The sequence below is a fragment of the Sphaeramia orbicularis genome, chromosome 8, assembly GCF_902148855.1.
Source record: "Sphaeramia orbicularis chromosome 8, fSphaOr1.1, whole genome shotgun sequence".
Lineage (NCBI taxonomy): Eukaryota > Metazoa > Chordata > Actinopteri > Kurtiformes > Apogonidae > Sphaeramia > Sphaeramia orbicularis.
In genome coordinates this window covers 4,275,532-4,302,888 of record NC_043964.1, presented here as the reverse complement: position 1 = coordinate 4,302,888, position 27,357 = coordinate 4,275,532, and the positions used below count along the sequence as shown (strand labels likewise).

The following is a 27,357-nucleotide window of genomic DNA, read 5'->3' as shown; positions in this document are numbered from 1 at the left end:
CTACAAATTATCTTTGAAAAAATGTGAATAATATGAACAACTATGAAAAAAACTGAAATTTGCTAGGAAAAATAAGTGCAATTTTTTTTATTATTTTTTTTTTCAAATTATTCAGAACAGTCTCATAACATATTACACAGGATATCATAGGTACAAATTACACTGTTCTTTTTTTTTTTTTTTTTTTTAAGAAAAAAAGGGTGTCAGTATTGCTCACTGGAAGGAAGAAAAAAAAAGGGGTAATTTGTGAACATTTGTTGCATGAATATTGTCACATAAACATAGACTTTGCAGTGCGAAACATAACAGAAGAGTAAATTGTGAAAGTCAATTCTTTTCATGGTCATCTTACTTTGTAGAACAATAACATGAATAGTAATAAAGATTATATATGCCAACAAACATATTTACATTTACTTACACGCACTCACATTTTTCTACATGTATAAATGATTGTAGATGTGTCTATGAAAAAAAGGAGTAATATAAAATAAGTGCAATTTTAATGTAATTCCTTAATTAATCCTAATTAATGTACAATTTTGTGAAAAGATAGTTTAGAAATGTTTTCATTGAGTAATTTTCCTTTTTTTTTTTTTACACTACAACAAAAAAGAGAAACATTTGGAGTTGCCATTATTTAAAGGCTGTTGTGATATTATTTGCACTTTTAAAATTGCACTTATTTTTCTTAAAACATTTCAGGTTGTTGATATTTGTTCAGGTTATTCACTATTTTTGTGAAAGGATAGTTTGTAAATGTAAATATTTTCATGTAATGTTCCTTTTTTTGCACTAAAACGAAGAGAAAAATGTGTAGTTGTCATTATTTATAGGTTATTGTGATAGTATTTTCCTGCTCTGATCCACTTCAGATCATATTGGTCTGTATGTGGAAGCTGAACTAAAAGGATTCATATCTTCAGTGTCATTTTTGCATTTTACAATTTCATGCAACTGGCCAGATTAGACCCTTTGGTGAGTCGCATGTTTGACGCCCGTATTCTACTATTTCAACACCGCCGTTTCTTCACCACATTGTGAAAAAATCAAGGTTCCTCATTTATCAGACGTTACAGTGTTTGTTTGTTGTTTCCACTTCCTCAGGCCTCGTCTCCGTCCCATCATGCACCGTGTAAACAGGTGAGGATCAGGTCGTCCCAGTCCACCGGGGACGTCAGCACCGCCTACCAGTCCTCAGAGCCCCGGGGACGCCACCTGTCCACCGGTACGTCCTTGAACTCCCGTTCTGTCGTGGGTATCTTCGTTCCTCTGGCTGCTCTTTCGTTGGTTTCCCCTTCTACCAGCAGCTCCTCTTCCTTTTCCTGTTCACCATTACTAGAAGATGCCTGTTGGACCGCAGCCAATCAGATTACAGCATGCTATTAGTGCGCCCGGCTTTACACAAGTTTCACCACAGAAGGCCTTAACCCATAAACACCCAGGAGTACTTTTTATTTTCCCCCATATTTAACTTTTCTTAAGTGATTTATCACCATTTATTATCATATTCTCCATTTTTTCACTGTAAATCATGTATTTTCCTATATTTAATTTAGATGTTCACGAAAACTCAGTTAATTCAAAGGTTATTACATAAAAACAGAGAAAACTGAAGAAAAAGTGACTTTTTCAGCAAATGTATCAATCACTGAACATAAAAACATTCATTTTTGTTCATTTTATTCGTTACTTTGGCTGTTTTTGTTCATTTTGTTGCTTATTTAATACTTTTTACTATTTCTTTTTGTTTGTTTGTTTTTTTACTTTTTTGCTTATTTTTTCCCACGTTATTTAATATTTTGTAGGTTTGTTTTTTTTGTTTTTATTTATTTTATTTATGAATATATATATCTATATCTCCAAGTGTGTCCATCCACTGTCACTGATCAAACTCCATGGGTTTTACTGGTGAATCAATGACCCAGTGCTAGTTTTGTGTCAGTTCCCACATAATTTTTTTTTCTTTCTATTTAACCTTCCATAAATGATTTATCACTATTTATTACAATATTATCCTTTGTATTTTCCATTTTTCAGGTCAGGTATTTTCCCATATTTAATTCACTGATCATGCAGATGTTCATAAAAGCTCATGTTAAAGGTGAGGGTTATTACATCAAAAACAGAGAAAAATAAAGAAAAAGTGAGTTCATCTGTAAATTATATCATTAACTGAACAAAAACCAAGTGTCTCCATCCCCTGTTATTTGTTAAACTAGATAGGTTTATTATTTGTTGTACAATTTCATTCAGTTTGTAGCTTATTTTGTTTTTGTTGCTTATTACTTTTGTAATTTTTTATTGTTCATTTTGTTCATTTTATCAATCACTTTGGCTGTTGTTCATTTTCTTGCTTATTTAAATTTTTTTATTAACTTAATTTCGGTCATTTTTATTTACTTATTTATGTTATTTGTTAATTTGTAAATTTTATATAAGTTTTTGTACATTTTATTTACTGTTTAATTTATATTATTTTAAAAAAAGAGTGTGTTCATCCACGGTCAAAGTTATTGAAGATGAAGGTGTTTCCACGGTAACTGTGGAGCCTCTGAATGTCCAAACGGTTCATTATTATTATTATTATTATTATTAGTAGTAGTAGTAGTAGTAGTAGTAGTAGTAGTAGTAGTAGTAGTAGGTATACACCATATTTGTACAATACAAATTAACTCTTAACTAACTCTAAACTTGACTAAGTAACGTACGTTTCTTAAACCTGGATGTCCTCCTGTTTTCCTGATCCCAGGTTCTCAGAATACGGGGCGGAGCTCGCCGCCTCCCGGCTACGTGCCTGAACGCCAGCAGAGAATCGCCCGCCAAGGTTCATACACCAGCATAAACAGTGAAGGGGAGTTCATCCCAGAGACCAGCGACCAGTGTGTGAGTCACAGCTTCACTATTAATGGTCCAAATCCACCTTAAAACACACACACTCATGTTTCTACGACCTCCGGCTGTTTACATTTGTTTTCACATAAACAATTACATCTCAGAACGTGAGTCACTATGTTTACAGGTTTCTAAATGGAAGAGTTATGGACACTCTTATAGTGGATTTTTACAAGTGTTTAACAATTTGGGGGGGCAGTGATGAAGAAATTAACCCTTTAAGCCCTGACGTATCTGTGGTGAACCTTCTGAATGAGTGGTTTATTTTAAATATTCTTAAAAATTCAACCATTTGCTCAAACGATAGAATAGACCTTGTTCTTTCCATATACATCTGAGCATGCTCAGTTCACCCCCCGCTGCCTGTGGAATGGGGGGGGGGGGGGACACAGAGCAGTGAGTGAGACTGATTTGGGCTTTTTTTTTTTTTGTTACACTGTTTTCGTTGTTGGTTTTTGTTTTTCCTGTTGTTTCCAGTGTTATGGTGTTTTTTTTCTTGTTTTACTGTGTTTTTCCAGAGTTTTAACTGTGTAACTGTTTTTTGGAGTTCAACCTGGTGCCAAAAAGCACCTGGACTGATTTAGGAAAAAAAGAGCCCCAAAACGAAGACTACTGGGCCCAAATTCAAATACTTGTTGCTTATTTTATTCTATTTCTTACTTAGTTTTAGTCAATTTTTTTCATATTTTTTCATGTTATTTATTATTTTGTAAATTATTTGTTTTTGTTCATTTAGTTGCTTATTTTATTTATTTTTCTACATTTTCTTTCAATTTTGTTCAGTTTCTGGCTTATGTTCATTCATGTTCATGTTACTTATTATTTTGTTGGTTTATTATTCATTTTTGTTCATTTTATTGATGACTTTGGCTGTTTTTGTTCATTTTGTTACTGCTTTTTGGAGTTCAACCAGGTGCCAAAAAGCGGCTGGACTGATTTTAGAAGCTAAAGTAGAGCAAACCACCCTCAGTAAACCAAGCTGTAAATAATGCAGCATCATCATCAAAATACTGACTTGTAAATTCTGTTTTATGGTGGATTTTTTTCTGAAATTGTGTGTTTATAAAGCGGATGAAGATTCACATGGATTGTTTTCTGTTGCAGGTGTTGGATCCGTGGAGCAGTGCAGAAAACTCCGTCTCTGGAAGTTGTCAGTCTCTGGACAGTAACTCCGACAGGTCAGAAAACCAGCTGCACCTGAACGCATCACGACTGCACTACTTCTGTGTTTCCTGATATTCTAATACATATACATGCATATATTTAGTTGTTGCATTTCTTTGTTTTCCTGTGTAACATGAATGACAGGTTGCATATTAACATCTGTTTCCATCTTCATCTTCCTTTGGTCTGTCCTCGTCTTCTTCAGTCCCTCAATGAGGAAATCCCGAATGCACCGAGCCAAGAGTTATCCTGATAACCGGCAGGAGTGTTCAGGTGAGAGATGACACAAATACAAGAAAAACCTCCATTTATCAGAAGGGATGGGAATTTATAAAACCAGATCAATTTTATTCTTTATTGGTAAAAGTTGGCCTTAAAAGTTTCTCAGAATCAACTTTTTTAGCAACTCTGACACAGACAATAATATAGAAAAAGGCGTAAATGTGATACAGCAGAGAAAATATCCCAAAAATTTTAGTTATTTATAGGTAACTTTTTTTGGGGGGGGGGTATTGGTTTTTTTTATTAGTATTTTATTATTTTTATCAGTATTTTATGCTATTTACTAAATGCTGCTGACAATCGGGGACTTGAGTACAATGTTTCGTTTCTGTGTATTTCATATGCTGAAATGACAAATAGAACTTGAATCTTTTCACTTAAGTTTTTATTGAAATTTTACAAACACATAAGAAGGCCAAGGGTATTCAAGTGTGTGCACATCATGTTTTTAGTTCTGGTTGTGTTCAGTTATGATTGTTGGTGTTTTCAGCCTCACTTTAAATATTTTTGGAAGTTATTTTGAAATAATGAGACGTTAGTGCTCTCACATTATGGTCTTTCCTTGTGGATTAAATCTTGGTTTTGACTCTCTTCCTTCCGTCCTGATTTCAGAGTCTCTGTTCTGTATGTCATTACCGATAAAAGGAACTCTAAAGCTTGGAGACACATGTTTCCAACTCATTGGGAATTTGGATCCAGTTCTCCATTCCCATCCCTCTTCATCAGCGTTACTTGACTTTAATAGTATCCAAGCCAATATAAAGACATGTTAACCCTCTAAGTGCCAAAGTCGCAATGTTGCAACGAGGAACACAACTGAATGAAACAGACCATAGTTCCAGACAGAGCTGACACATTTTGTTACTACCTCCCACTAACAGATAGCGGACAAGTGCCCCTTCAATCCTAAAAACATTTCAGAGCATGTTTCTATTCAAAGTGAAGAAGAAAATCCAGTTTGAAATGAAGTCAATCAAGTTCATTTACTTTTAGTTTGGATAGATATGGACAGATTTGGATAAGAAGATACTAAAACTTATTGCATTTTGCTTTTTTACTAATGTTCAAGTTCATTTATTTTAAGGATAAGATGACAAAAAAAAACAAAAACACAGAAAACTACCATATAAATATGTTCAAAGTTAAATTTTCCTAAAAGTTACACAATCCAATATGGCCGCCACCCTGTGATATCAGAATATGCAAATTAGATGAGTACATTTACTCCCATCATATTTTTCTTATTTACAGTTTGACTTTATCTCTAAACACTTCCAAGATACAGCTTTTTTGAAATCTTCATATTGAAATTTGATTTTTTTCTTTTTGAATTCAGGCATTAAAGGGTTAATACATCATTTGCACTTTATGGGGTAAAGGGAAGTGTCTGTTTACACTGAGGAGGCGTTAAAATGTGTGTGAAGACTCCTGGAATTAAACCAAACACTGTCTTTATTTTCATTTTTTTGCTCTATTCACGCAAAAAATGCAAGTATTTATTGGTATTTTCAACAACACATGAACTGAACCTGTTGACCTTTGACCTCTGCCTGCTTTCAGACAGGGAGAATCACGTGTATGACAGGGTAGCAGGGAAGGGAGGCACCTACCCACGAAGGTACCACGTCTCCCTTCACCACAAAGACCACAGCGAAGGTAAGACCCCGCCCATTTATCGCCTACAGCCGTTGACTCCGCCCATCAGAACAAACCTCTGTCCTGTTTTGCGTCAGGTCGTCGGACATTTCCACGGATCCGTCGTCCCCAGGGGAACCTTTTCACGCTGGTGCCCTCGCGGCGGTCGCTCAACGGCAGTGAGGAGAGTTTAGGCAGCTGGCAGCTGGTCGACGCCCAGGGAAGACTCCGCCCACAGGAGCGATCAGTCGCCCATAAATGTAAGTGATGATCCGGTTTATCAGCACTTTTAAAGATGATTCAGACCCAAACGAACAAAATTATGGACTGACCTAAAATATTTAATACCTGTGGATCCACTAATTTTATCAACACATGTAAATAATTGGTGTAAAATACAGTATGTCATCAGATATGACCCATTTGGACACTCAGAGGATCTGTAGTTACCATGGAAACACTATCTTCTTCTACAGCATTGATTCACCAGTAAAACCCATGGAGTTGGATCAATGACAGTGGATGGACACTTTTATTGTTCAGTTGAAGGTCCATTCATGCTCTCTGTTAAAAACACATACGTATACAGAGGGAATGTTCTGTCCATCCACTGGGAGTTTGAGGATACAAACCCAGAGAATATGTTGCAGTACCACCGGGAACCACAGGGGGCAGTGTTGCAATGGACGCATTCAAGTATAAAGGCAGTGACGCTTGATACTGTTTGAAACAGATGAACCTATTTATGTACGTAAAGTGAGCACGAAGAAGAGTAAAGTCAATAACAAGAAACATGGTGATGATGGAGGAATTCTAGGACTCTTAAATAACTCCGATAAACTGGTAAATACAACCATACTATTGGGAAAAATCTTAATTTTCAATAGTCAGAGTAGGAGAGATCTTTGTTGGTGATACTTTAGGAATAAAATATATCAACAATTTGTAATAGAAAAATTTATAGCCACAAACACAAAGAGGTTAGAAGTGTTGATTTTTCTTAAATAATCTCAGTTTGCTCATGTTATTCATACTTTTTGACAGGATAAATTGTAGATGTAAACATTTTCATTATGTAGTTTAACTTTTTTCACTCTAAAACAGAGAAAAGTTTGACATTATTTCTATATTATTCTGTTATTATTTTACTGGTCTGATCCAGAACTAAAATGATTTTGAGATCCTTGCTGCAGATGATGTAAATGCTGTAAATATAATCACACACACACTTGTGTAGTTGCAGAGGGAGTTGAATATTTCAGTTCCGTTCATTATGACAGTGTGGATCTTGGATGATTTACAGCCTCATTAGAAATAAAAATAAATCGTAGTTTTAAAGATGTAGCAATCACTGCATCATATTGGATAAAAGATGCAGGTTTCAGCTTTATCCCAGTAGGACGTAGATAAGGATAGGATGTTTGGAGTCCTAACACACAGACTTAAAGTGGGGGTGGGCTGTTGTTCCCCTCAAGTGAACTTCCTGTAATTCAAACTGAATTCATGTGGACAGTGGGCTGGTATTTTTCATAGAACTCTGTCTTTTTAATGACCTGTAAGATGACGTGTTGTTGACTTGGCGTAAACACTGAACTGACAGCAGAGTGTTTGGTGTTTTTAGCGCCCAGTGCTCCGGTGACGTGGCGGCGGGGGAAGCTTCTGGGCCAGGGAGCATTCGGTCGTGTTTATTTGTGCTACGACGTGGATACTGGAAGAGAACTGGCCGCAAAGCAAGTCCAGTTTGATCCAGACAGTCCTGAGACCAGCAAGGTGAGACACACTGCTTATTCTGACAGACACAAAGACATGCTGCCTCTAGTGTCTCCTCCTTATGTTTAAGCCATGAAGATTCTGTTGATCCACTGATCCCATAAATATATTCACATATTAATATTATATACATATTATATTAATGGTCACATTTTAATATATTCACATTAATATTATATACATATTATAATAATGGTTACATTTTAATATATTCACATTAATATTATACACATATTATATTAATATTCACATATTATTATATTCACATTCAGTGGCTCCGTAGTGAATGTGGAAACTATAGGAGTTTGGACGTACATGTATATATGAGTTAGCACGTTAGCATGACAATAAAGACCATTCAATTCTATTCGATTCGATTCTAACCCTAGAATAACTCTATTCTACTCTATCACTAGAATGATTCTATTCTAGTCTACTCTATTCTATTCTAACCCTAGAATAACTCTATTCTATTCTATTCTATTCTATTCTAACCCTAGAATAACTCTATTCTATTCTATTCTATTCTATTCTATTCTATTCTATCACTAGAATGATTCTATTCTATTCTGTTTTGTTCTATTCTAGTCTATTCTATTCTATTCTATTCTAACCTTAGAATAACTCTATTCTATTCTATTCTATTCTGTTCTCTTCTTTTCTATGAACTGCTTTCACAGTTTCCCTCCTCGTCTTAAACCTCGTGGGTGTATCTTCCTCCTGGGCTGACGTAGGGACGGTGGATTAAACAGTAAATGTTAGAACAGTGGATTCTGTCGTTGTACCTGCTGAAAAATAAAGAAACTCAGTGACTCCACTGACTCTTCCTTCCACTTCTTAATGTGTTTTCCTGACACCCACTGTGAAAACATTCACTGTCACTTCCTGTGTTGTGGCTGCTGCGTGGCGGTGGCGGCAGTGGGGGGGGGGGGTGGGGGCAGCATTACTTGGCCTCCCGTCACCCCTTCGTACCCCCTCCTCAGTTTGCAGATGTGAGTTAGCTGCTGAACCCTGGTTTCCGTGCTGGGACCAGGGGGGTTTGGGGGTGGGGGTGTTTACTGTGGCTGCTGTGGCCTCATTCTCTGCAGTAAACACAGGAACCTCATCTGGAGAGCACGCCGTGGTCTTTCATTTACTGTCGTCTTCCAGTTTCACTTTTGTCAAACAGTGGTGAATCCCATTTGTCATCCCTGTGTTAGTGGGAACATTTGTTTGTAATCAGTGGTCACAGATATAACAGAGGTCCGCTGTTGTTTGTTTGTTCAACAAACAGGGTTTTTAATCCTCGGAGGAAAGTTGGATCCTCTGCATCTTAATAGTTCCATCATGATGCTGGAATATTTAACTCTTTAAGACCCAAACAGCGACAAAAACCATCTACTGATCTACTGAACAGAAAAACAAAAAACAAAACTACAAAATAATAATGTGGAAAAAAAATAGCCAAAAGATTTACGAAAATAAAGTTTAATAAAAGGATTAAAAAAAAAGCAACAAATTGAACAAAAATAGCCAAAGTAATGAATAAAATGAATAATAAATCAAACAAAATAGTAAGTAAAATGAACAAAATCAACCACAAGCTGAACAAAACTGAAGAAAAAATAATAAAAGAGGCAAGAAAATGGAGAAAAATAAACAAAAACAAATAAAATAATAAATAAAATGAATTTGAAAATGGACAAAATGAGTGACCTATTTGGACATTCAGAAGCTTCGTAGTTACCATGGAAACACCGTCATCTTCTATATTGTAGAAGATGATTTTATGTTTCTTTTTAAAGCTGCGGCTAAATGTTTTATTTATATTAAAGTGGGCTAGTTTTTATTTTAATTTTACACAAATATAGGAAGGACTCAAATAGGCCTGCATACAGTTCAGTTAAATTTATTTCAGAGTAGGACTACAGATGCACACTGCACTTCTGTTTGTTGAATTCAGTGGTTGCAACAGATAAAATGTAAAAAATACAGATTAAAACTTTTAAAAGTTTATAAGCTCTGTTATTTTTTGCAGCTCCGGACTATTTTTTTTTGGCAGAAGAGGGGGCAAAATGGCTCTTTTGATAATAAAGGTTGCAGACCCCTGTTCTCCAACACTGAGTCCCCAGTAAAACCCATGGAGTTGGATCAGTGACAGTAACTGTAGATGCTTTTTTTTTTTTTTTTTTATCCTCAGCTAATGATATATTTTGTTGAAATAGTGACTTTTGCTTCAGTAACTTTTGAATTTACTATGAGCTTTTTTGAACGTCTACATCAGGGGTGTCAAACATACGGCCCGTGGGCCAAAACCAGCTCAGAAATGGGTCCAATCTGAGCCGTGAGATGAAAAAATGACACTGAAGATCATCAATTCAATTCAACACTCTTACAGACACTTAACTAATACTGTGCTTTTAATGACCTGTTCTACCTTCCAGTACTTTTATTTTATTTTATTTTTCTGATACATTACTCTATTTTATAGTGTGTATTTGTGTCTGTCTGTGCAATAACTGTTTTTATATGTTTTAGCTGTGTTTATGTTTTGTTTCTGATTTTGTTCATGTCTTTTTTTGGATTCTGTGACTCGGGGAAAATGCACAAGAATTCCATTGTACCTTTACTGCGATGTATCTGTGCAAATGGCAAATAAAGTCTATTCTATTCTAACCACGTTGACTTCTACTGTAGATTATATGACGATAATCCAGGTCTATAAATAAAATAAATAGGTGTGATACACAGCTGTCCAAAGCAGAAGCGTGTGTTTTCAACCCCGTCTGACTGTCTCTGTGCAGGAGGTCAGCGCCTTGGAGTGTGAGATCCAGTTATTGAAGAATCTGCATCACGAGCGCATCGTCCAGTACTACGGCTGTCTGAGGGACCACAACGAGAAAACCCTGACCATCTTCATGGAGTACATGCCCGGAGTGAGTCCTGGGTCTGCGGCCTTGAGAAAGCGCTTCAGATTTCAGGAAAAACTGAAAAGGAACTGAAGTCTGAATGAATGAACGGGTTAAGATGGTTTAAATGTATTGAACTTAAAAGAAACGTAATTTAATTAGACTTTAAGGAAATATTGATGTTAATAAACTATATGACAAAAATATTAGGACACATCATGTGTACAACTGTAAGATGTTTCTGCTGTATATTTAACAGTTACATTACTACTATTATCCCAGTACTTTAGTCCATACAGTGTATGTAACAGTAACATTACTATTACTATCCCAGTACTTTAGTCCATACAGTGTATTTAACAGTAACATTACTATTACTATCCCAGTACTTTAGTCCATACAGTGTATGTAACAGTTACATTACTACTATTATCCCAGTACTTTAGTCCATACAGTGTATGTAACAGTAACATTACTACTATTATCCCAGTACTTTAGTCCATACAGTGTATTTAACAGTAACATTACTATTACTATCCCAGTACTTTAGTCCATACAGTGTATTTAACAGTAACATTACTAGTATTATCCCAGTACTTTAGTCCATGTAGTGTGTTTAACAGTAACATTACTAGTATTATCCCAGTACTTTAGTCCATGTAGTGTGTTTAACAGTTACATTACTACTATTATCCCAGTACTTTAGTCCATACAGTGTATGTAACAGTAACATTACTACTATTATCCCAGTACTTTAGTCCATACAGTGTATGTAACAGTAACATTACTATTACTATCCCAGTACTTTAGTCCATACAGTGTATTTAACAGTAACATTACTAGTATTATCCCAGTACTTTAGTCCATGTAGTGTGTTTAACAGTAACATTACTAGTATTATCCCAGTACTTTAGTCCATGTAGTGTGTTTAACAGTTACATTACTACTATTATCCCAGTACTTTAGTCCATACAGTGTATGTAACAGTAACATTACTACTATTATCCCAGTACTTTAGTCCATACAGTGTATGTAACAGTAACATTACTATTACTATCCCAGTACTTTAGTCCATACAGTGTATTTAACAGTAACATTACTAGTATTATCCCAGTACTTTAGTCCATGTAGTGTGTTTAACAGTAACATTACTAGTATTATCCCAGTACTTTAGTCCATGTAGTGTGTTTAACAGTAACATTACTACTATTATCTCCCAGTACTTTATTCCATACAGTGTATTTAACAGTAACATTACTATTACTATCCCAGTCGTTTAGTCCATTTAATGGTAAAGTGTGTGTTTTGCTTCCAGGGTTCGGTCAAAGACCAGCTGAAGGCTTACGGGGCTCTGACTGAAAACGTGACCCGTAAATACACCCGTCAGATCCTGGAGGGCATGTCCTATCTGCACAGCAACATGATTGTCCACAGAGACATCAAAGGTAGTCCAGTCCAACCACAGAGCCTGGATAAATGTTTACACACCTCAGATCTCTGACAGCGAATGGAAACACAGTAATGTGATATATGACCCACTGGTTCCGATCCGACTCGCAGGTGCCAACATCCTGCGGGATTCGGTGGGAAACGTGAAGCTGGGAGACTTCGGTGCCAGTAAGAGGTTACAGACCATCTGCATGTCCGGAACCGGCATCCGATCGGTGACCGGCACCCCCTACTGGATGAGTCCAGAGGTGATCAGCGGAGAGGGATACGGCAGGAAGGCAGACGTCTGGTGAGATGGAGACGGGATCCGACGAGTGGACGAAGACGTAGATGGACAAGATTAGAGGGTTTTACTGAGGAATTAAGTCAGATATGTCAGTTTAATAATAGAAATATGTACAATAGAACAGAAGTAAGATAAGGTAAGATGAAGTAGAATAAAAAGTAGCAGCAAAGAAATTAGCATAACAAAAACAACAAAAAAGAAAAATAGGGAAAAAGATAGATAGATAGATAGATAGATAGATAGATAGATAGATAGATAGATAGATAGATAGATAGATAGATAGAATTAGTGATTGATAAGTTATTAGTCATGTTATTAGTCATGTTAGATCAGTACCGGTGGCTGTTTGTGTCTGAAGGTTCAAGTTTCTTTGGGTTCTTTCCTTGTTTTGGAGTTTAAAGTTGAAGGTTTTATGATGAAAATGTAAAAGTGAAACGAGGATGACTCACTTATAAAAACTGAAGAATCAGGAAAACCATGTTCATAGAGACAGGAGTCTGCTCTATGTAACCCAGTCCGCCCCCCCCCCATACACACACACACAGAACATACCTCTGCTCCTGTGATCCCATTGGGCGGTGACCCACCAGGGGAATGATGTGATTGGCCGAGGGCCAGTCAGACAGGTCTTAACACAGGCTGGTATGTTCCAGGTTCTGAGCCTGGGCTGGAGGGGAGGAACACTCCCAGGAGGCCTTGTACCTCATCCACAGGTGTGGGGGGGGGGGGCGTTGGTCGGCGAGGGGGGGCTTGAATGCCACATGTGGCTACGTAGGAATGAAAGTTTCCACTCAAAACATTCCTTCAGAGGTGAACACACTGTGTACCACATACCCTCACACTCATGTACTGTGTATATGCTGCTCCTTATAGTAGTGAACATGTAATAGGATACACATGACAATTAAGACCGTTTCCATGGAAACAGTGACAGCTGTTGGCAGATTTTTGTGGTAAATTTGAAGTTCATGTTTTTACAAGTGTTTTCAAGTTTAATTACATGTGAGCATATGATTCATATCTAGAAAAGAATAGAATAGAATAGAATAGAATAGAATAGAATAGAATAGAATAGAATAGAAAACTTTATTGTCACTGTTACAGGAACAATGAAAATCAGTTAAGCACCAAACACTTAAAGTGCAAAAGATAAAAGTGTGAATATAAAAATATCGCACAAAATACTGAAAAATATTGGCAACATATAAAAACTACAGATAAAATATTAAATATACAAATACTACTAAAACTCTAGTACTAATTACTACTTAAACAGACAAAAAGCTAAGATAAGAAATCTGTACAACATATAAGGATATGTAGAGGTAATAAAGTGTTTATTATTATTATTAATTATTAATAATAATAATAATAATAATAATAATAATAATAATAATAATAATAATAATAATTATTATTATTATTATTATTATTATTATTTAACTGTTTGTGGGTAAAAACTGTGCTTGAGTCTGTTTGTGTTTTTTTTTAGTGTACTGAAGAGGGGGTGTCCAGGGTGGGAGGGGTCTCTGCTTATTAAAATGATGTGGTTACAATGAGGCAAAGATGGTTAAATGTAAACCATGCAGATAGTTTAATACTGTGAAATGTGTCCAGTGTGTTTTTCATCCAGCTAAAGACTCCTGGATGAATGGGTATGAAATCAGATTTATTATCAGTTTCATCTTCAACTGTCAGTTCCATTAAACTGATCCTGTTGGTCTTTTCGCAGGAGTCTGGGTTGTACGGTGGTGGAGATGCTGACAGAAAAGCCTCCCTGGGCCGAATTTGAGGCCATGGCGGCGATATTCAAGATCGCCACCCAGCCCACCAACCCCCTGCTGCCCTCGCACACGTCCGAACAGGCGCGGGACTTCATCCGCCGCATCTTCGTGGAGGCCAAACACAGGCCGAGCGCCGAGGAGCTGCTCAGGCATCCCTTCTCCCAGATCCTCTGCTGAAATCTGCCCGGACCATGAACTTTAACCCAGACGGAACCGGTCCAGGGGTCAGTGTTAAATCCACAGAGGTACTGGACTGAAAACCCAAACACATGCTCTTACAGGAGTCACCAGCAGGGGGAGACAAAACACAGATGAGGAGGTTTGACAGATGCAAACACACGCTGCTGATGTTCTCCTTCAGAATCGGCATCTTTCAAGTCAAATCCACTCAGTTGTGTCTTCATTCAAATCCTCCACTGTGTTTAGATTCACTCACTGAGCAGTTTTGAGGAACGCCACGAAGCTCTGAAAAGTTTTAAACATTTTCAAGAGGAAAAACTCATCTCTGCCCAGTGAACGTCGACAAATACTCAGTTCTACAGTGTTAATGAGACGGAGATGTTCTTCTTTCACTTCAGGTGATTCTTTTTATCGCTGTCTCTTATAAATCAATGAAAGCTCCACCCTTAGACAACTCTTTATATGTATAAACCTTCATGTCAAATGACCAAACCTAGCGACACTGGAGTTTAATGAACAGGTTCATTGTTTTTCAGGTGCCCATATCAGACAGAAATTAGTATCAGATAATAAATAATAACACAAACCTAATGAGACAAACCTGATAATGGAGAAAAATGTGGAAATAATGATAAAATATGTTATTTCTGTTAGTTTTATACAGGTAAAGATGATTATCATGACATCGAAAAAATAGAATAGTCTTTATTGTCATTGTGTTTTCCAGTCAGTGCAACAATATGAATAAAAAGCCAATATGTCAGAAAATAAAATTACAAAAGGAAACTAGTAAAATAAGAAATCGAATATAAAATTAAAGTAAAGTTGAGTGGAGTGTGAGTCTGGTCCGCGTAGCTGGTACTAAGTCGGACCTGTTCCCGGTGAGGGTTGGACTCCACCAGGGCCGGCTTTTGTCACCGGTTCTGTTCATAACTTGTATGGGCAGAATTTCTAGGTGCAGCCGGGTGGGGGAGGGGCTCGAGTTCAGAGGCAGGAGGATCACACCTACACTTTTTGGAGATGATGTGGTCCTCTTAGCTTCATCGAGCGGCGACTCCCAGCCAGGACGTGTGAAGTAGCTGGGATGAAGATCGGCACCTCAACGTCTGAGGCCACGGTCCTCAGACGGAAAAGGGTGGAGCGCCCACTGTGGGTCAGGAGGAAGTCCTACCTCTGGTGGAGTAGGAGTATCTCGGTATCTTGTTCATGTGTGAGGGTAGGATGGAACGGGAGGTCAACAAGCGGATCAGGGCAGCGCAGACGCTAAACCGGTCCGTTGTGGTGAAGAGGGAGCTGAGCTGAAAGGAGAAGCGCTCGATTTAGGCGTGTTGAGCCGCATTATGTAATAAAAGTTCAAAATGTAATAAGAATGTCACGTCATCTTGTAATAAAGCCGCATTATGTAATAAGCAGATGCATTTTGTAATAAACTACGTCAACGCATTATATAGTAAATTTTTTCACATTATGTTGTACGTTATTACAATTTGAGAAATTTATTACAAAATGCACTTGACACATTTTTATTAAAAAAAAAAAAAATAACATGGTTCATTATGTAATAACAATCCAAATTAATATAATTTCAGAGCAATTTAGAAGAAATTAGTCACAGGAGCTACAGGTAATGTAATCAGAACTTTAACTACACAGTTTAAAGATTAATTTAGCACATTACATTTTCTTGAAAATAAAAATGTGTCAAGTGCATTTTGTAATAAATTTCTCAAATTGTGATAACTTACTACATAATGCGAAAAAATTTACTACATAATGCACTGAGGTAGTTTATTACAAAATGCGTCAGTTTATTACATAATGCGGCTTTATTACAAGATGATGTGACATTCTTATTACATTTTGAACTTTTATTACATAATGGGAATTTATTACATAATGTGGCTCAACAAGGCGAGGCAGATTTATTAGTATAGCACAACTGATACACAGGGCAATTCACAGTGCTTTACAAAAATGGAAAAAAGACAGGTTAAAAACACACAATTACAATTTAAACATAATAAAAATAAAGTAAAAGAGAAGAGTGCAGGTAGAACCCTTTCAGTTGTTCTATGCACAGTTGAACGCAGCTGTTTTCATTAAGCGGTCGATCTACGTTCTGACCCTCACCTGTGGTCATGAGCTCTGGGTAATGACCGAAAGAATGAGGTCGTGAGTACAAGGAGCCGAAACGAGTTTCCTTCGCAAAGTGGGCGGGCTCAGCCTTAGAGACAGGGGGAGGAGCTCGTACATCCGGGAGGGACTGGGAGTAGAGCCGCTGCTCCTCCACGTCCAGAGGAGCCGGTGGAGGTGGTTCATCTAGTGAGGACGCCTCCCTGGGGAGGGGTTAGGGGCGTGTCCATCCAGGAGGAGACCTCAGGGCCGACCCAGGACACGCTGGAGGGATTATATGTCTGGACTGAACTGGGAACGCCTCAGGATTCCCCTAGAAGAGCTGGTGGAAGGGGCTGTCTGGGCTCCTCTGCTGCCCCCCAAGGTTATGATAGTTTTGGATTTCTCATTATAGTTTAGTTTTATTTAGTTTTGACTTTTTTTTCTCAAATTCAGTTAGTTTTAATTCGTTTTAGAGCAGGTTTGCTAGTTTTTATCAGTTTAAATTTTTTTCTAAACATTTAGTTTTAGTTTTGTCGTCTCTTTTCTCTTCTTCTCCGTTGTATTCAAATAAATCCCAGACAGGACTCTGCTGCTTTCTCCCAGCTTTAGTCTCCATGTTTCCAGGTAGAGTGGGGTCCATAATTTTTATCCATTTTAGTTAGTTTTGTAAGCAGTTTCAGTTAGTTATCATTTTTTTCTTTTAATTATAGTTTTTGTTTATTTCAGTTAACAAAAATGTTTTTTCAATTCTAGTTTTCGTCATTTCATTAGTTTTCGTTAACGATAACAACCTTGCTGCCCCCACGACCTAGACCCGGATAAGAGAAAGAAGACGGTACGGTTAAGTGGATAATCTAGGACAGTTTGAAGTCTGAAAGGCATTTTATAGTGATATTGACCCACATATGTTATGAACGTCAGACAGAATTATTCCAGTATATTTGAACTGTCTGTATGGGCTCCTGAAATCTTGAACCTATGTTTAAATCACTTAGAATCGAATGTAGCTGCAGCATCAAACATAATAAAACACCCGAGTTAAGTCTATACTGTCATTTATGGCTGTTATAGTGAATCACAAAGTTATTTTCCAACATTCAATCCGCTTTCAGTCTATAAATCATCAGAATACAAGTAAATACACTTGTAACTCCTCCTTTGGATCCAGGTGATGACATCATATCAGTCTTTGGGTGGGCTTTTTATTCCAGTGTTTCTTCATTCACCTTTTCAGTATCACGTTTATTTTTTTTAAAAAGTGCCAAAAACAGGCAGCATTACGAAACAGATACGGTTTATTTTGATGCCTTTTTTTAACAGTTGCAAAGCATAATCTAAAAGCCTTAATTTAACTGTAAGTGCTGTCGACACGTCTGACCTGAACATCCCAGACCAGGAGGATCAGCTCAAATCAGATGCACTTTTATGGAAAATGAATGTCGTGGGGATTTTCTCTTTACCAAATTAGATTTTTTTTTTCTTCAAATGTGAAGATTTGCTTTAATTTATATCCCCATGCCCATTACAATTAGTTTTTATAAGCAAATATATATGTATAAATATATTTTTTATATTTAGACCGAGTTGAATCTAATGATACTTTCAGGACTTAGTGTTATTAGATGTAAATCGTTGAAAGCAGCTGGTTTTGCGGACATTACAGAAATGGGGTTTATAAATGAAACATGGGTGGAAAGTGAACTCTGGCTGCCTGGTTCATGTTCCAGAGTAAAAAAAGAAAAAAGTCTTCCCACACGCCCTAAAAACTGTACTTTTAGATGACAGTGTTACCTCTTTGTCAGAAATTTCTACACGGTCAAATGAGTAAAATGGTTATAAGTGTAATTTATAAAGGAAATTGTTGGGAATCATTTTCATTTTCCGTTGATCTCTATTAAAGGGTGTGTGTGAACCAAAGACAAGTGGAACCGGAACCGGACATCAGAGTCCACTATCCAACCCAGACGACGACTTTGTTTATCCCAGGGTTCCCAAAAACAGTCAACAATTCAATCATTTACTCCCACTGCCTCGTATGATTTCGGTTTTGAACTCCATGATGAAGGGAACGCGAAATGTTACTGAAACTTATTGAAAAAGATGTAGCAGCAGTGAAATAAAGAACCCTGTGATAAACAAATGAATAAGACTAGTTGTGTAGAAATCTATATATGTTAACGTATGATTATGTATTATGACAGGACTTGCAGTGCAAAGTCTAATCCTATCAAATTTATTTTACAGCAAGAAAAGAGCAGTAATGACAGCGTTTATAATATATATATATATATATATATATATATATATACTGTATGTGTGTATATATATATATATATACTGTATGTGTGTATATATATATATATATACTGTATGTGTGTATATATATTTCATACATGTCATGTCTTCTCTCCAAAACAAATAAAGTTTTTAAAATGTGTCTATATGTTTGTGGATTAAACATCATTTCTTCATACTGTCTTTACTTTATCTGTGATCATCACTCATTTAAGTTTATATACAGGCTATTGCAAATAACCCACAATCGTGAATAATTATACTTTTATTTAATTTATTAATGTGGTATCAGGCTCCTGGTACACTACAGGGTGGGTGAAAAGTAACTAGGCATAAAAACTGATAATAAAATCCATATTCCTGTTACAAATTTATTGAAACGAATGATACGTGTTCTTTATTACATGAGAAAATTTAAGTAAATCTTCATATTTCAACATAAGCAACGGCCAGGGATGGAATGAAAAACCCTCTGAAGGACATCGACTTTGACATCAATGAGAAGCAAATAAGAAATAAGAAAATATTTAAAAATCCCCATTGGTGTTGTCTGTTTAAAAAATGTTTTCGTCATGACTTCAGTGATACTAAAAACTCCATACGCAATTTCTAATGCCTAGTTACTCTTAACCCAACCTGTAAATGGACAAAAGTATGAGTATGACACCCTGAACTCAGGTGTTTCTTTTCTAACGGGTCCGGGATGCAAAACAATTAATGTCTTAATATAGTTTTATATTATGGGATAAATATCATTACATTGGTTAGTTTGGTTTAAATTGTTATCTTTGCCTCCAAAATGCCTCAGATGGTTTAGACTTAATTTCTCTCAAGTGTTTTTTTTTTTTTTTTTTTTATCTATGACTATAGTTGTAAATATTGTAACTCTATATGTCTAAAATATTTTTCGTACTCTGACTGTAAATAATTTTCTACCAAAACTAACCATCCACTTTCTTCACGTCACTGAGGATGAAAAAATGTCCCATTAAACTGAAAGAAATACTGTTTATTTGCCAAATTATCATGAACAGAGCATCTTACAGCTGAAGATATGTGTCCCAATATTTATGTCCTCATCATTCATGTTGTTGACAGTCTATGGTGCAACAGCAGGATGAGAACTCTACACAACATATAACCTGAACTGGTAACTGTACAAACACATTAATAAGTAACTGAACAAATAATCTGGATGCTGTTAAAAGGTAAGTAAGTAAGTAAAGCTTTATTTACATAGCACTTTTTAAAACAACATGTTACAAAGTGCTTCACATAAAGAGGAGATAGATCAAATCAAATTTTAAGCCAGTTTACAGAAACCCAACAGAATCCTCCAGGAGCAAACATTTATGACTGGTGACAGTGGCAAGGAAAGGTGATTATGGTAAAAACTTTTATCAAGAGTTTCAGGTCCACTTTAGAATTAGACAAAAACAAAACACAGCTGTCAGTCTGGTGTTTGTCTTCACATCTGGACTCTATTGAGACAGATCTGGACAGTTTTAAGTTTGATGTTCTTGTCAAAAGAAGTCGAGGGTGCTGGTTCAGACACCAGGTTTCTTCTTTTCATGATGCCGAGGTACTTTTTGTCTCATTCTCCTCTGTGGATGCCCTGTGGAGGCGTAGGTGTATGTTAAGGTGAGAGTGCTGGGTGAAAGTCTTCCCACACTGGTCACACTCATATGGTTTATCTCCTCTGTGGATGCGCAGGTGTGTGTTAAGGTGAGAGTGCTGGGTGAAAGTCTTCCCACACTGGTCACACTCATAAGGTTTATCTCCACTGTGGACGCGTAGGTGTCTGTTAAGGTGAGAGTGTTGGGTGAAAGTCTTCCCACACTCGTCACACTCATACGGTTTATCTCCACTGTGGATGCGTAGGTGTCTGCTAAGGCTAGAGTGATGGGTGAAAGTCTTCCCACACTGGTCACACTCATATGCTTTATCTCCAGTGTGAATGCGTAGGTGCCTCTTAAGGTTAGAGTGATCGGTGAAAGTCTTCCCACACTGGTCACACTCATATGCTTTATCTCCTCTGTGGGTGCATAGGTGTGCGTCAAGGCTAGAGCGATGGGCGAAAGTCTTCCCACACTGGTCACAGTAATATTGTTTAACTTCACTGTGGACACGCAGGTGTGCTTTTAGGCTAGAGCGATAGGTGAAAGTCTTCCCACACCGGTCACACTCATATGGTTTATGTCCTCTGTGGATGCGTAGATGTGTGTGAAGGCTAGAGCGATAGGTGAAAGTCTTCGCACACTGGTCACACTCATATGGTTTATCTCCTCTGTGGATGCGGAGGTGTCTGGTAAGGTTAGAGTTATGGGCGAAAGTCTTCCCACACTGGTCACACTCATGTGATTTATCTCCACTGTGGATGCGGAGGTGTGTGTGAAGGCTAGACTGATGGGTGAAAGTCTTCCCACACTCGTCACACTCATATGGTCTTTCTCCGCTGTGGATGCGTAGGTGTGTCTTAAGGTGAGTCATTGTGGTGAAAGTCTTCCCACACTGGTCACACTCATATGGTCTTTCTCCGCTGTGGATGCGTAGATGTGTCTTCAGGTTACCTATGACTGTGAAAGTCTTCCCACACTGGTCACACTCATTTGGTTTCTCTCCATTGTGGATCCTTAAGTGTTTCTTTAGGCCCACCATGTCAGCCAAAGTCTTCCCACACTGGTCACACTCATATGGTTTATCTCCTCTGTGGATGCGCAGGTGTGTGCTAAGGTGAGCGTGTTGGGTGAAAGTCTTCCCACACTGGTCACACTCATATGGTTTCTGTCTTCTGTGGATGCATAGGTGTCTGTTAAGGTGAGAATGTTGGGTGAAAGTCTTCCCACACTGGTCACACCCATATGGTTTATCTCCACTGTGGATGCGTAGGTGGTCGTTAAGGTGAGAGTGTTGGGTGAAAGTCTTCCCACACTGGTCACACTCATATGGTTTATCTCCAGTGTGGATGCGTAGGTGTGTGTTAAGGCTAGACTGATGGGTGAAAGTCCTCCCACACTCGTCACACTCATATGGTCTTTCTCCAGTGTGGATGCGTAGGTGTGTCTTAAGGTGAGTCATTGTGGTGAAAGTCTTCCCACACTGGTCACACTCATATGGTCTTTCTCCGCTGTGGATGCGGAGATGTGTCTTAAGATCACTTATGACTGTGAAAGTCTTCCCACACTGGTCACATGAATTTGGTCTCTCTCCAGTGTGGATGCATAAGTGTATCGTCAGGCTTCTCATGTCAGTGAAAGTCTTCCCACACTGGTCACAGACGAGTCCTCCATCCATGTTTGCTGTAATCAGGTGATCTTCGCCAGATACAACTTTTAGGTTTCACCTAAAATCCACCTTTGGCTTCTTTCTACATGAAAACATAAAAAAGAAGAGGTGGTCACTGAAATGGAATGGAATGTAACAGAACAAACACATCTCTTCAGGACCAGATTAAGCAGGTAGACAAAATTAACTAGTTAGGTAATCAACAGGACATTTTCAAGACAACCAATATTTGATGGTTTCTCCTTAAAGCTATACCTACCGATGTGGCATTTCCCACAACACTTAGTAAAAGTTTGAACATGAACAACCCGCCTCCCTCCAAAGCCCCGCCCGCTCATCCCAAGTCGTCAGAAATGGACGCATGGTCAGAGCCCCGTTCGGCACTATTTGACGCAGGGGGTACTCCTTCTGCGTCGGATTTCGACGCGGAGGGCAGCCTGATAGAACTGCATGTAAATCCCTCAGTGTCATTGAGCTCTGACGCTTTCCTCTTACCTGATGCGCGTGATGGAAGCGGAGGTGGAAGTGGAGGTTTGGTCCACTTCAGCATGTCCGTGGACCCCTCCCTCAGTAATCAGATACATCATCCACCTGCCGCGGCCCCTGTTCCATCAGTAGACCCTGAATTTAAGGGTCTGGTCTGTGCAGCGCTGGGTCAGTGTCTTCAGCTGATGAGGTGCCCAGCACGCGCACTGTGAACGCGCGGCCTCCGCGAATTTTCTGTGGACATTTGAGGTTTCATAGTCCGTACATTTATCATCTTACATAATCCTACACTGTGTGACACCATGTACATGTACCTGAATCAGTACTGCGGTCATAAAAGCTGAGCTTCCTGCAGACCTATCTGTTCAGTCCAGTACAGCTGACTTCCGGACTTTTATCTCCATCCTTCATTCATCAGACTCCTGTTTGTTCCCCTTAGTTGTTGTTTCTGTTCATAAATCCATTTTTTCCTTCCACATGTGCATTTGAGTTTTATCCATACACATCATAGACAGTAGACTGTGGTCTGTGACAGGAGGAGCAGCGTGAGTGAAGCGTCAGATTCAGAGGGACACATATCGGATGCAGAGGGCGATAATGGATCGGATGCTGAACGGCCGTAATGGATGACTGACAGGAGGCTCAGCCAGGTTCGGCCAATTATTTCATTCGGACCGACTAAAATGATTGGTCAGACTTTTATCAGAAATATATGAGAATTAAACATTTTTGAGTTTCAAAACCTGGTGGATTTCTTTTTCATTTTAGTTTGACACATGCTTATTAGGAGCATTTTAAGATGACAAAAGAAAAGTGTAAAAATGCCACATCATACGGTATAGCTTTAAGAGTTGAGTTTCCTGTATGAGACTGGAAAATAACAGATAATAACAAAGATATTGAAAGATGATGAAAAATGTCCGGTTTTCTCCAGTGTTGGCAGATTCTTTAAATAGTTAGAGAACCACAAAACACTGAAAAAACGTATTATCTCGCCCCCCGAAGGGAAGGCAAGGGGTATTGTTTTTGGATCTCTGTTTATTAACACTCTAACAATAAAACTAATGGTTGAATCCATACCAAATTGGGTTTACAGACTGCCAGTGACCAAGAATAGATGTGGTTACATTTTGGGAAAGAAATCTTTTTTCGTCCCATTTACTTAAAACATCAATTTTATTTCTATTTACTTCAAACTTGGCACAGTTACAGAGGCAACTGATATGCTGACATCAGCACATGCATAGACATGATGACATCAGCTGGATCGATACCAAAATAAGCTACGATATGTGTGAGGGGTGGGGTTTGTTGTGTCTGGAACCACTTGCTCAGTTTGGTCACTGAAAGTAAAGTAAGATCAATTCAATGTATTGTTTAGGCCCAAGTGCTGAGAAATGGCTGCAAAGGCCCTATTCAATATGAAATGTTTTTGTCGGGACCTAAACCTCACAGTGAGAAAGAAGCACAATAAGCTTGTAGATTTACATGAATTTATTATAGAATAATGTTTCAAATTAAAATGATCAACAAATATATTCAGAGAAAAAGTCTGGCTATTTGGCCAAACAGAGTACAGTCTTGCTAGAGGCTGGACACAGACAACTAAACGCAGAGATCCTTTATACTGTGTTACTTTTTTTTTTTAAAGTTTTGTAGGAAGTTTTGAGGGCCTAAATATGTGAGAAAACTCAATGTTCTTATTCTAAAAGTGAAAATTGATGCAGATTCAACAATGTACTAATGAGTTCATGAAACAATTTCTTGTTTCCCTTGCAGTCTTTGCAAAATCACCTCTGCTACATATGTACAGTTCCACCACTAGAACATATGGAACTGTAAGCGTGTTCTTTTGTTGGAAGCTCCAAGAATAAATCCGAATTCTTTAAGGTCTCGTTTTTATAAATTTATTGTTGACTTGATCTGATCACAAACAAAATATAACTCAGCTGAGGATCCACACCCAAGTGGGAAAATGGACCCAGAACATTGCAATGCACCTCACTTTTATAATCCTTGTAAACTGATCTCCAAACTATGGGCTCAACCCCTTGTGGGTTGGTCTTTAACTTAGCGTTATCTAAAAAGATCAAACAGATGTGGGGCCTTAACTCTAAGTAAACTTGTGCCAACAATCAGTGTACCCTTATCACCTATATTTGACAACACTATGTGTGTGAATGTGTTTGTTCAGACATGTATCTAGAAGAACAGAACCTCATTAACTCTTGTTTAGACAGATGGTCCCTATCTAAACAAGCTTATCCTAAGAAATTTACAACTGACCAGTGAAATCTAGTGACACAAAGGAATCCTAACTAATACTGACTAATACTAATACTGACTAACCTGTTATTAAATCCAAGAATTCAACCATCCAAATTAAAACAATATTTCAGAACAGCATAATGACAATAACAGTATTTCATAGATCATAGTGTAGCTGGTAAAAAAAAAAAAAAAAGGCAGCCACTACAACAGAGCTAATACTGAAGGCTACTTATGACAGCCACTGGAACAGAGTAGTTAACCCAGTCTACCACCTAGCTAGCATTTGGTGGAGCTAATGCTAATGCTGTGGACACAAACAGAGACTGTTCTATCTGTAATATCAGGTCCATCAGATTCAGGCTCCTTCTGGAACCATGGATGGAACTGTTGTGTGCGACCACTGTAAAGCAGGATTAAAAAACGAACAAAAACCAGAACGTTCAGATCAAATTCTACGTTAGCCGGTTTCCCATCCGGTGTGCATTCCGGTACTTCTGCCGTCTGTCATGGCGCTCGTTAGCGGCGCGAGCCGAGTGTGACGTAAAGTGCAAAGGGTCAATAATAGCTTTTCTTGCCTTTTGTGCCGTTTTTCCTCCTCCGTTTCCCTCAGATAAGCAAAGAGCAAGCACCTTTAGCGATAGAAATGATTGTAAATGAGCATTACGTCCGGTCCACCATGTTGGTTTGTTTACATCCAACTCCCACAATCCCTTGCGCTCAGGCAGTTTGGCCTGGCCTGCCTGGAACGTTACAAAGTCGTGAGTCGTGGTTTGAAGTCGTGACTTACGGGTTCAAAAAAGGCCTGGAACGCAGGACGTGGATTATTACAAATGTTCACACTTTTACTGACCTGAATAAAACAGGAGACTCGGAGCAGTAGGTGGACCTGACAGGCCTGCTCTTCTTCCCAGAATGCACCTGGGGCGGTGCGTCACTTTAGTACCCCAGAGGAAAGTGGATTAGAAAACACTTTCCGACCTCATAGTTCCAACTCTTAACCCCTGTTATCCTCGTTGTTAGTGCAATGACAGTATTATGACTGGATAAGGTTAGGGGGTCTGTTTTCCAGACTGACTGCAGAGCCCGTTCTTCTGAACCAGACATGGAGAAGCTGCGTTCAGCTTCTGTGCTCCACATGTCTGGAACAAACTCCCAGAAAGCCTCAGATCAGCTGAAACACCCAGTTTATTTAAATCCGTGTTAAAGACCCAGCTGTTCTCAGCTACATTTGAATAGAGTTTTTGTTCTGTTAAGCTTAAAGTTTTTTTTTTTTGTTTTGTTTTTAATCTGTTTTTATCTGCTTAAATCTATTTTATCTATTTGTCTGATTTTGTTTTGTTACCTCCGCCAAGGAGGTTATGTTTTTGCTCGCGTTGGTCTGTCTGTCTGTCTGTCTGTCTGTCTGTCTGTCTGTCTGTCCGTGTGCAAGATAACTCAAAAAGTTATGGACGGATTTGGATGAAAAATTCAGGAAATGTTGATACCGGCACAAGGAACAAATGGTTGGGGCACTGCCTTGGTGGAGGTCTGCGCTCTCCGAGTGCTTTTCTAGCTTTGTTTTGTTTTTCTCATGCCTATACTTTTTATTGCTTCTGCTGTAATGCTTTTAATGTTTTATGTAAAGCACTTTGAATTGTCTTGTACATGAAATGTGCTATAGAAATACACCTGCCTTGCCTTGCCTTATGAATTGCACAAAGTATAACAGCGAAAGAATCAATGCAAAGAGGAAAATAGAGGACACGGGCAGAGTCATGACTAAGTCATCAGAACACAGAGTTATTAAGTTTCATTTTGAGTTTTTAAAAGTTACCAAGCTTAGTAACAGAATTTTTTTTTTCTTACAATACAGTGTCATTTGTATTGTTATAGCCTATGAGCCATAGCGATCATTCATATCTAGAGGGTGACGGTAATGTACTAATAAAGTTTGCAAACGCCGTTTTGGTAGGAACGTTTCTTTTAGTCCAGTTTCTTCACGGGTACTATAGCGACGCACCGCCCCGTCCTCAGATGCATACTGGGTAGAAGAGCAGTCAAGTCCACTCATTACTCCGTTTCTCCTGTTTTATTCAGGTCAGTTAAAGTGTGAACAGTTGTAATAATCCACATCCTAAGAGCGGACTTTAACAGTGTGTTGTTTGGAGGTCGTTTGTGTTGTATTTTGACCAGTTTATGTGAATGTTTGGAGTGAAAGTGTAATGAAACAATGATGGCCGCCATTTTGTGCCTGAAGTGTAACCAACAGTTGCCCTGTCTGCACTACGTGGTACCGACACGATTCGACTTGGCCTTCTTCCATTACGTAAAAGAACCTGGGAGGTGGTACTACTCTGGTATTACTTTTAGTACTTGCTCAGCCAAATGTTCCAAAACGGGTGAAGAGATAAGAAAATGTGTCGGGAACCGGCAAGATGGCGGACCGGGTGCAAGCGCTGTTCTGAGCTCATTTATATGTCCCAGTTTACTCTTAAATTTGACCATGTAGTTGTTTTCCTACCTGATCCTCCCTGAAGATAACTCCAGCCAACTTTCGAAGTTAATGAAAGATAGAATTTACAACATGTTAGCA

General features: G+C 38.2%; 3 protein-coding genes across 6 annotated transcripts in view; 2 read left to right on the top strand and 1 right to left on the bottom strand.

Moving 5' to 3' along the window:
- map3k3 (mitogen-activated protein kinase kinase kinase 3) overlaps positions 1-15,769 on the top strand; it is a 47,779-nt gene extending 32,010 nt beyond the window's left edge. Inside the window, exons 7-17 of the mRNA XM_030141893.1 lie at positions 1,108-1,228; positions 2,753-2,886; positions 4,000-4,073; positions 4,265-4,332; positions 5,902-5,997; positions 6,075-6,236; positions 7,598-7,746; positions 10,530-10,661; positions 11,950-12,079; positions 12,195-12,372; positions 14,102-15,769. Coding sequence (XP_029997753.1) covers positions 1,108-1,228; positions 2,753-2,886; positions 4,000-4,073; positions 4,265-4,332; positions 5,902-5,997; positions 6,075-6,236; positions 7,598-7,746; positions 10,530-10,661; positions 11,950-12,079; positions 12,195-12,372; positions 14,102-14,330 — 1,473 coding nt within the window. The 3' untranslated portion in view covers positions 14,331-15,769. The remainder of the gene's footprint in view (positions 1-1,107; positions 1,229-2,752; positions 2,887-3,999; positions 4,074-4,264; positions 4,333-5,901; positions 5,998-6,074; positions 6,237-7,597; positions 7,747-10,529; positions 10,662-11,949; positions 12,080-12,194; positions 12,373-14,101) is intronic.
- Positions 15,770-19,674: 3,905 nt separating this feature from the next.
- The window catches only part of LOC115424550 (zinc finger protein 658B-like), a 45,762-nt gene continuing 38,079 nt past the window's right edge, over positions 19,675-27,357 (bottom strand). For 2 of the 4 annotated variants that reach the window (XM_030141891.1, XM_030141890.1), the window contains exon 3: positions 19,675-22,110. In XM_030141891.1, the coding sequence (XP_029997751.1) occupies positions 20,313-22,037 (1,725 nt within the window). In that variant the 5' untranslated portion in view covers positions 22,038-22,110 and the 3' untranslated portion in view covers positions 19,675-20,312. Of the gene's footprint in view, positions 22,111-25,635; positions 25,773-27,357 lie in introns of those variants that run through there. The other 2 variants (XM_030141889.1, XM_030141888.1) reach the window with 2 other exon arrangements.
- Positions 26,842-27,357, top strand: part of LOC115424555 (zinc finger protein 239-like) — a 57,340-nt gene continuing 56,824 nt past the window's right edge. The window contains exon 1 of the mRNA XM_030141897.1: positions 26,842-26,861. The gene's annotated coding sequence lies outside the window, so the exon portion shown is untranslated. The remainder of the gene's footprint in view (positions 26,862-27,357) is intronic.